The sequence below is a fragment of the Aphis gossypii genome, chromosome X, assembly GCF_020184175.1.
Source record: "Aphis gossypii isolate Hap1 chromosome X, ASM2018417v2, whole genome shotgun sequence".
Lineage (NCBI taxonomy): Eukaryota > Metazoa > Arthropoda > Insecta > Hemiptera > Aphididae > Aphis > Aphis gossypii.
The window spans coordinates 59,348,520-59,359,874 of NC_065533.1; the positions used below are offsets into that span (position 1 = coordinate 59,348,520).

General features: G+C 28.9%; 1 protein-coding gene across 1 annotated transcript; it reads right to left on the reverse strand.

Annotated features, from left to right (window-relative positions):
• Nucleotides 1-9,950: 9,950 nt before the first annotated feature.
• LOC126552595 (uncharacterized) lies at nucleotides 9,951-11,072 on the reverse strand. Its single transcript, XM_050207306.1, has one exon. The coding sequence runs from the start codon at nucleotides 11,070-11,072 to the stop codon at nucleotides 9,951-9,953; it is 1,122 nt and encodes a 373-aa protein (XP_050063263.1).
• Nucleotides 11,073-11,355: the final 283 nt, after the last annotated feature.

Genomic DNA, 11,355 nt, shown 5'->3' on the forward strand with positions numbered 1-11,355 from the left:
TCGTCATATTTTTTGGTACTTTCTCACATAATAAAGACCAAAGTCCTTTAGTCCAAGGGTAGTAATTATCAAGCAAGCGTAAATTACCATGATCAAAAGTGACAGGAATATCTGATATTTTAAGTTGATCATTAACCGAATCATAATGCATGCCATACGATTTATCATATCGCTGTAATTTAGGATTAGAAATTAAAAAATTATCGAACGATGAATTTGATTCGTTTTCGCTATCTCCATCACTAGTGATCAAGGTATTTTTTATTTTAGTAGTGTCAGAAATAAATTAAGTGTTTTTTTCTGGAATTGAAGTCAATGGTTTGAGTAAAGGTATAAATGTTTCGCGAAAATAGTTATCAGAATCTATAACACCACGCTTCATGTTCATTATTTTACGTTTGATATTTTTTTTTGATAATATCAAATTTTTTAACAAAACTTTATCTTTATTCATTGAAAATAATAAACTTAATATATCTGTTTCCTTCAACTAAAGATAATACTATGTAGATTTTGTCTATATTACAACTATATTTATATACTATTTTTTTTTAATAAAAGTATGAAAACCACATCTATATCTACCTTCATTCATTTCACGTGTTTTATCAATAACCATAAATCCGTAATCACTATGATTCCAGCAGAAATGAGAAATTTTCCGAAATTCTGAGAAATCCATATCTGCTGATGAATGATCATTGAATATATGTTTTAAATTTGTATCATCCTGTTTTAGAATTATTAATAAATTTGAATTATCTCTTACCAGTTGCTTCGGAATTTTAGAATATGTTGTGCTAAATAGAATACAGAGCTAGCACCTGAATGTCTACACATTCCGAAATATTCTCTTATCATCGACTGCGGACCACATAAAACATCATCGAAAATATTACAGAATTCTTTTTAGTTAAATTCGGTTTTATAACTTTATCAGCGTCTGAAAATATAAAAATGTTAGCACCTTTTATATCATCTATTATTTTTTTAATAAAACATATTTTTCTTGATTAGAAGTTTTTGAGTATAAATAAATATTTTCAAATCTTATTCCGTTTTCATGAGTGATTAGATTATACATTATATTTGTTTTACCTGAACCACTAGGACCGACTATAATAGCACGTATAGTATCAGGTAATAACGGTCCATGTCTTGACGTTTTTTTTATTATTTGAGTATCAACGTTCGAAATATCTAATTTATCTTTCTGTTCAATCAAATCCATTTTTTTTCTTATAAATACTCTGGATCTTTTAAATTTATAACCAGTGAAAGATAGTGTGCTCAACCTGTAAGTAGAAATCAGATAAGACTGGTGAAGGTTTTATAAACTTCTTTATAAATACTGAAATAAAGTATGATGAAGGTTAAACAGAAAATAGGTATGAGTTATAAAGGTAAACATAAAAGTAATAAAAAAATAAAAAAGAGAACACTAGCTGCAAAAAAAGAAAAGGTTAAGAAAAATCCTAATGGTAAAAGATTGATTTTAACACCAGATCAGACAGGAGGTGCGATTCCTCTAATTCCTATTTTCGCAGGGTTATCAGCTCTCGGTAGTTTAATGTCTGGGAGTGCTAGTGTTTATAATGCAATTCAAAATTCGAAAAAAAAGAAAGGTAGCGGATTGAATTTAATCAATAATGGATCAAGGAAAAAAAACTGATAAAAACGTTACCTGACAGACCACTCACATCTAGAGACATTATAAAATACATTGCAAAGTTTAATATCAATCATTTCCGAGGAGTCTTTTCACGAGATGACTTACCAAAAAAACCACGAACAATTGAATGTGGTATATTAAACTTAGACGTATCTTCAGGTGATGGAAGTCATTGGGTAGCGTTTTACAAAATTAAAGATAAGGTTGTATATTTTGATAGCTTCGGTGATTTACCTCCACCAATTGAATTACAAAACTATTTCAAAGGAAACACGATTATATATAACTATTCAAATTATCAAGATTTTAATTCATTTAATTGTAGACATTTATGTCTTGAATTTTTACAATGTATGAATCAATTACATTAAGTTTAACTGGTAATACAACTACATTATCTGTACATTATTTTCCAGCAATTGATGTGTACGATGACTCGGAAATTGCTTTGTTAAATTTACAAACATATAATACATTTCCAAGCATAAATGAAATTAATAACCAGTTTGAAATACATTTAGAGAACCCCGATCGTTTACTAAATAATAATAAATTTCCAACCTGTTTTATCACACTGAAAAAGGGGTGTTACGGTATTAAGGATATTAAAAATCAAATTTTAACGCAAATAGATGACTTTTATAATGTTAACGAATACATTGGAATAAAACTAACAGAGAAAATAACTTTTGATATCGGGATTGATCAAGTAGATTTTAGGACAACTGTATTCAGTAATGCAACAATACGTTTTAACGTAGCAAACAGTATAGGACCTTTATTGGGATTTGAAAAAAAAATTATGAACCACACTTGCAATACATTGATGGTCATCGTTCAAAGAAAGTGGTAAATTTAAACAGTGTTAATTCAATAAAAGTAATGTGCAATATAGCTCAAGGTTCATTCAACAACCACATGCCAAGTCATTCAATTTATGAGTTTTCTCCCACTGAGAACATAGGGATGAAACTGATTCAATCTCCAACTAACCTTATATATTATAAATTAAATAAAACAAATATCGATTTAATAACTATACAATTAGTTGATCAAGATCATAATCCGATAAACAATTTAGGTGAACAATTAGTAATCGATCTACATATTAAACGTTACGGATCTTAAGATGGGATTAAAATTTAATATAAGCCCATTACAAAAGATAAATCTTGCTAGTCATATAACTAAAGCGTTACCGGTAACATCGAATAAAGTAAAAAAAATAACAACGAAAAATAAAACAATTTTAAAAACTTTAGGTTATAAATTAAAGCAGAATGCCAGAAAGTGATATTTTAGATATAAGTTCACCGTTTGAAACCGATTCTAAAATTACGAAAATCGAATATCATTCATATACACCGTATACAACTTCATTTAATAATAATGATCAAATACGTATATCAATCCAACAAATAGATGTTTATCCGTATCTGAATGAAAGCTTTATATATTTAGAAGGTGAAGTATCAGATGCTGGAAAAGTAAAACTTACTAATAACGGTTTTTCCTATCTCTTTGAACAAATACGACTTGAAATCAATGGAATAGAAGTAGATAGTACACGTGTACTTGGTATTACCAGTTCGTTAAAAGGTTATCTATCAGGTACACCTGATAATTATAATTGTTATGAAAATGCTGGTTGGATATTTAAAAATAGTTCAAACCCAGCAAATAGTAATGGAGAATTTAGTGCATGCATTCCGTTAAAATATTGGTTAGGTCTATTTGAAGACTTTAAAAAGATATTAGTTAATTCTAGATTAGAACTAATATTAACTCGAAGTCATAGCGATTTAAACGCTCTAAAAGTAATTACTAGTGGAAGTACAAATTCTGGAAAAGTTGTTTTGAATAAAATAGTTTGGAAGGTTCCACATATTACTGTTGATGATGAAGAAAGGTTAAAATTATTAAAACTTATTGAAAAAGAAAAAAGTTTGTTTATCCCGTTCAGATCTTTTGAAACTTTTGAATATCCTGAACTCGGAACCACAAAAAAAGTTGTATGGAACCTAAAAACTGCTTCAAAATTAGAAAAACCTCGATTCATTATAATCGGATTACAAAAGGACGTAAAAATTCGTTAGAAAAGATTGTGGTGTATTCGATCATTGTAATATAACTAATGTAAAAGTATTTTTAAACTCAATAGCATATCCTTATGATAATTTAAATTTGGATTTTTCTAAAAATAATTTTACCTTATTATATGATATGTATACATCGTTTCAAGAATCGTACTATGAAAAAAGTATTCGGAACCCGATATTAAGCCCATCTACATTTCTAACGCAAGCTCCAATTATTGTTATCGATACGTCAAAACAGAATGATTCAGCTACAGCTTCATCAGTAAATGTTCAATTAGAAATTGAAGCATCAGAATCTCTTTCAGGTGTAACTGCTTATTGTTTATTAATTCATGATCGCATTGTAGAATATGTACCTTTTACTAGAGAAGTAAGAAAACTAGTTTAATCAATTTAAAATTAATTTAGAATAATGAGACAATACATATAAATATATTTTTTTTTATTTTGAACCAAAACGTATTATTTTTTATTTAAAAAAAAAAAAACACGACTAAAAAATATAATTATGAAGTGTGTATATACACTGCTTAAACTTTATGTGTAACATAGAAAAAAATTTATTGGTTGTAGCGGAATACTCCGTCTGTGTTACACGGAAATAAATAGTGTATACACTGTTTAAACTTTATGTGTAACAGGGGAAAAAATAATTGGTTTTAAATTTTTAAAATCAGTGTTTTTACAGTACAGCGGAGAAAAAAAAGTTTGAGGGGGAAAATCCCCCTTAAAATTTTACAATCTCCGCAGTCAAAAGTGCGCAGAACATACATTATGGTTTTTGAAAATCAGTGTTTTTTTACTGGTACAGCGGAGAAAAAAAAGTTTGAGGGGGAAAATCCACCTAAAAATTTTAAAATCACCGCAGTCTGGTAGAGCGGAGAAAAAAAAAGTTTGAGGGGGAAAATCCCCCTTAAAAATTTGCAATCTCCGCAGTCAAAAGTGCGCAGAACATACAAATGTATACTACTAACGATATCACCATTTTAACTGATGCCTTTGGTTTGGAAGCAGAAATGTTAAAAAGTGAAATAAGTCTACTTCAACATACAGATAATGTACCCAAAAATAATATAAAAAATTGTGACACGTGGATAAAATGGTTAACAGAGTTTGGCAGTGGAAGGGAAACTATATTCAATAAATATTAAAAATGCTAAAAATATTTGTTACTATTCCTGTGACTATTGTTCTTGTGAAAGGGCATTCTCAAAATTAAGCTTAATTAAAACAAAATTACGTAGTACCATGCATCAAGATCGACTAGATGGACTACTCACCATGTCAATTGAACAGAAATTAGCCTATAATATTAACATTGACGAAGTAATAGAACAATTTAAAATATTAATTCCTTCTGAAAAAAGAATGGTACTCTAAAGAAATAAAAAGCTAAGACTTGCTTATTTATATTTCATATTAAATTGTATACTAGTACATTAAAAATAAACTTTGAAGTGGCAATTATTCTATTAAATTTGTAAATAATTAATGATATATAAAATAAAATACTGCCATTTCTAATATTGATTGAACTAGGTACCTAACTAATAACCAAAATAATATTCAATTATATATTATATAGTATATAACAGTAGGTGTAAAATGGGGCTTCTGGAACCTAACCCGCTGACCCGCTGACCCGGCTAACCAGGCTGACCAGCTGACCCGCCGCCGTAGCTGAGTCGCCGCCGTCCCCGCCACCAACACCAGCCCCGCCACCGCCACCGTCCCCACCACCACCGCCCCCACATTCATCGCCGTGGTTATCATATTATTGTACACGTACTATATTACCGTACACATACTATATTACAGTACTACATTACCGTACACACATATTCAATAGATAACGCTATCTATCCCTGTTGTTATCACATATTACCGGCATATTACCATTTGAAAATTATAGTATAACAAGCATGTAGAGTCTTGTCTGCATTACAAACAATAGTATTATTCAATAATCTAACATGTTCTGACATGCATACTTTAAACCTGTAGAAGAAATCCCTACCATAAAAATATACATGTGAGGGTTTCAAGATCTGAAATGAAATCAGTCTATCTCCACTCTTCGTTCGATTAAGTGCGTTGTTTTGTGATAAAATTTTTGAATATGGCTGGTTCGATTGAAAACATGCGTGCTGTTTACAAGAAGAATGTTTGTACATATGTGCCTCCGTCACCACCGGCTAACCTAATCGATTGCAGTAATTTTTTCCTTGATTTTTCATCTCGCAAGTTTTTAAACATCGGACTCGATCCGACAGATGAATTCAACACCATGATTCACATTATAACACCATCACGTTTTGTAAATATTTCCGCCGATTTTCTCAAACATATCTCCGTATGTAATATTTGATACTAATTGGTGTATATTATTCTGTAATCACGACCACGGTTTCAGATATACATTAAATGTAATCGTGGTCACAACTTACATAGAGCTGATATGTTCATTATCAGTTTTAATTATTAACAAATATTCTATTTTTAGGCTATGTTATCACATATTAGTAAATTGTTGTTGTTGTTACAATTTTACAATTAATGCTTCACTGAATTATTATTATTTTGTTATTTGTTACTGTAATACCGTTGACTTTTTGTATATTGCTTAATAGTATAAGTATAAATTAAATAAACTTGTTGTTTATGATGGACAACGATTTAATAAGCTTAAATGAACAGCTAGAAGAGGATGGGAAAACTATAATGGTTGTAAGTATTTAAAAACAGTTTTGTTGATAATAAATATAATTTTAATTGTAATTTTGATATATTATAATAATTAGCTAAATGTGTACTTAATTGTTAAAGGGGTTAGAAGAACTTGTAGATGACATTGACAATAGATCTATGGGAACAAACAGTATTTGTAGTCTATATGAGTATGGTCAAATAAGCAGTGACGATGAATTTAAGAATTATTATAGTGAAAAGGATCCTGATTTAATTTTTCCTTTGCAAGAAGAAGAACAGGTAAACAATATTCCAGTGTAAATAAATCTAATAACTAACCAATATAATATAGGCTTACAAAAATCCTTTTTTTCAAATAACTTGTATTTTTAGTTTTCCATAAGTATCAAGTGATACTTTAATAATAAAAAAAAATAATGTTATGACTTAAGTAGAATAAATTAAATAAAATAATAATAATAATATACCTAAAAAACAAAGGTATAATATAAAATTATCAATACCTATATTTTTGTTTTTATTTTTTTATAATATACTATAACTTACATTAGATATATAATATATATTATACAAAATAATATTAAACCATTAATACAAAACTATATATTTTTCTCAATGGGTTTTTAGATTGAAGAACATGATCAAAATAATGCATTACAATCAAATGAAGAACAAGTTGATAATGGTGTTACTAAAAAAGGTACCAAAAGAAAAAGAAAAGCTTACAGTAAAACTCCATATGAACGTAAACAACTGTTATTACAAAAGCAACGTGAGAAACATTGTTTAAAACCACCATGTATATTATCTTGTAAACAAAAATGTACAGAAAAAATATCTCAGGCTCTAAGAGAAGTTATAAATAGAGACTTTTGGAATATATCTGTAGCAGAAAGAAAAATGTTTGTGCTCACATCAGTGGAGAGACAGAATGTTAAACGTAGAAGAGGCAAAGGAGAGGAAATAAAAAGAAATTGGTCTTTAAAATATTCATTTAAAAACCTAGATGGAAAAAATGTAAGTGTTTGTAAGCATTTTTTTCTAGCTACATTAGGATATAAGCCAAAGAATGATTCATTTGTATTTAAATTATGTTCAAGTATTATGGATAAAAATAAAAATGCCATAGTGTCTCCTATAGATAAGAATAATTGTACTCCATGGAACAAGCTTAACGAACAATCCTTAAAGTCTATAAAATCACATATAGACACATTCAACCCATCTGTGTCTCATTATAGAAGAGCTCATGCACCAAATATGAGATATTTACCAAATGAAGTTAATGCCAATTTTATGTATGAAGATTTTAAAAATAGGTTCTCGATATTAGATGTTCATATGATGCTTATAGAAAAGTTTTAAGAGATAATAATATTTCCTTTACTAAGTTGGGTCATGAGGAATGTGAGCAATGTGAGGAATGGAAGCAACATAATGCAAACCATAGTAAAGACACATTAAATGTATCTTCTAATAATTGTAATGTATGTCAAAAGTATGAAGTACATTTGGAGTTATATACACAAGCAAGATCCTTATACGAAAGTCATAAAAAAGAATTGAATAGTGATTCAAAATTAACTGTTTCTGTTGATCTTCAGAAAGTTATAATGTTACCCCGCATAGAATGTTTCAAAGCAGCTATATTCACTAAAAGAATAATAGTATTCAATAAAAGTTTTGTGCCACTAGGAAATAAAAATAAAATTAAGCCTTTGGCTATCATATGGCATGAAGGAGTGTCTGGAAGAAAACAGGAGAATTTGACAAGTTGTTTTTTTCAGTTTCTTTTATTCAATAAAGATGTTAAAAATATTTCAATATGGATGGATAACTGTGCAGCACAAAATAAAAATTGGTGCCTACTGACATTCTTGATTTATGTTATAAATTCAAGTGAAATTGAAACAACTGAAATTAATTTGTTCTACTTTGAGCCTGGACATTCCTTCATGTCTGCTGATAGCTTTCATCACCAAGTCGAGTTATCATTGAAAAAAACTGGTAAAGTATATGATTTTATGGACTTTGAAAAAGTTATTCGTAAATCCAATAATGGACATGTAGATGCAAAAGTAATGGATCTTAAAGACTTCTATGATTGGAAATCTGAATGTTCTCTTTACAAATTGAACAAGCAAAATATAAGACCAATGCTTAGTGACATTGTTCATATAAAGGCGGAAAGAGGGTTGAACTATTTGCTTTACAAAACTGACTACAGTGAATATTGTCCATTTGCAAAACTTGATTTTTTAAAAAACAACATCATTAAAAATGGTATTTCAAAACCAGACCAAAAAACTAAAGTTCTTGGTATTCATCCAAGCAAAAAGGAAAGTATAATAAAAACATTAGTTCCTTTAATGCCAGAAACTAGGAAAAAATTCTGGCTAGATTTTCCGTGTACTGTGGAAGCACCAGATTTATACAGTGACAACGAAAATTAAAAATTTTAATATAATGATAATTATTATTATACAAATATCAGTCTGATTTAATTATTTTTAATTATTTTAAAAACTATTTTATAAATTTTTAATATAAAGTAAAAAGTACTTACTTGCTCAAAAGTGTTTGCAACTTATTTATATACAAAATAATATGTATATTATACCAAATGTATAGTATTAATAAATTATTGTTTATTACTATTTAGTATTTACTACTAAGTTAGTAATTACTTTTTAGATTTTTCCATTAATTCTCCTTATAATATATTGAATATACTAATATTATATAATTTGAGAGAAAAAACAGTATCTCCCTAGAAGTGGATATACTGTAAATTTGCTTCTGATAGTGCTTATCAAATAAGAAGTAAGTCCATTTTGATGGTCAAGGAATAAACGAAAATATTTAAAAACTCATTAAATCAATTCTATGATATAATATTAGTATATAAACGTTTATTTTAGGATTGTATGTTAATTATGCTTAGTGTACGGATCAGTTATGTGTCTAAACCTATTTAGTCGATTTCCCGACATTTTGCTTATATGGAGATACTGCTTTTTCGCTTAGCACGGCAGAGCTGTACAGACGAAAACGATGGACCATACGGACCGCAATACAATATTATCAACTCACTACCCAAAAGACGACTCACTATTTAATGTACTTTTGTGTAAAAAATATTTTTGTATAAAATTTGTATAGTATTTGTGTAAAATAAAAACAACTCAGTTATTTTAAAAAAAAAAAAAAAGTTTTTCTTTTTATTTATTAATAATAAGGTAATAAAAATATTTACAAAGTAAAAATAATATATTTACAAGGTATAAAAAAATAATTACAAGTAGAAATAATATACATATTTATGTATAAAAATTACAGTTTTCTAACATCACCGCTAAACGGGTTATAAGTTATAATTTGATCATGTAAAATTAAACAATAAGCTGCAGTTTTCTCAGGAATAACCGTATCCGTTTCAAATTCTACTCGTAGGTCTATGGTCGATGCTTTTACGTTATCATTCTGATGCGATAAATCGACAACGACGATTGGAACACATGTTTGAAAAACATTTTTGATAACAATGGTTCAGAATAAACTCTCTCGTAATACGATTTTTGAAAGTCTGTATAGGCTTTATATAGTAAGCTGATGGTATTATTTTTAAAATCAGCACGAAAGTCTTCATATGGAAACACTTCAGAATTTAAGTAATTTAAGTGTACCTTAAGATTTTTCAGTTGGCAGTGGTCAAAGCGCCCAGCGTCGTTTTCTATATTTTTTTTTCGATCTGTTTGTAATCCAAACAAAATAAATCTAGGTTTTTCAATCAAGCTGCTAGACTTTATCGTCCATGAATGTGAAGTATTTCTAGGTAGTACAGGATATTCACATAGATCCCAGGTTCTGAACGCACATGATAACGTTTTACGTGAATCTATCACTTTCAACAGTTTTAATTTTTCTTTATCATTAACTCTGATTATAGGCATCTTCCATATCACTTTAATCAATTCAATCGTAATTTTTTTATTTTTTTCAACGTTTTCGGGGGTTCCGGTTTGCGTCATACGTAATGCGTCTAAATCGGTAGATGAGCGATTTAAAATCAGTTGTTGATTGCAATTTAGTAATATTTTTTTATAATCTTCGCAAAATCCGAATAAATGTTTTAGAGGTATACAACCGGTAAATACATCGTTGCTCATAAAATTTTTATTATCTTCGCCGTCCATGCCCGAGTCCCAAGCACAATTGTCTAACGTATTCAAGTCACTTGGTGTATATGAACAGTATGCTTTCAGGCAAGACGATACTCCGGGTGATTTCAATTTTTGTATTTCTATTCCGTTTATTTCATATCGCATTTCGGAGAATAAAATTGCCAAACCATTATTCGAAAAACGTACGTCTCCTTCAGCATCTAAAGGTTTTCTTAGCTTTCCTTCAATGTAAATATAACTTTCACACGGTAGAGTGTAAGATTCCATATTTTGAATATTTATTCTAATTTCATCATTGTATGAAAAAGACGTGTTTGAATACGGCGTGAACGAATGATATTGCATTTGCGTTATTTTGCAATCGTCGACATAACCGGCCGTTACATCTAAATAATATGTGTCATCCATTATTGTAGTGAACGAAGAAAATCTAAGTTATTTTTCGTGAGCTTGAACTCGTTGTTTTTCGGTTTAGATATAGGTGTTGACTTCTTAACTGCAGTCACTTTAATGACGGGTTTTTTTATTGCAGTAGTATTTATATTAAACTTGAGCGCCATCTTATCCGTGTGTTATTTGTAATCGAATCGTAATTGAGGGATTCTTTTCCAAAACAGCCTATTTCCAGAAATATGATTTTTCAGAAAAACCAATTTTCTATTACAACATAATTGAAAATGTAATATGTAAT

Bases quoted from the DNA above. Each gene is read 5' to 3' on its own strand.
- LOC126552595 (XM_050207306.1), bottom strand. From the start codon at position 11,072: ATGGATGACACATATTATTTAGATGTAACGGCCGGTTATGTCGACGAT.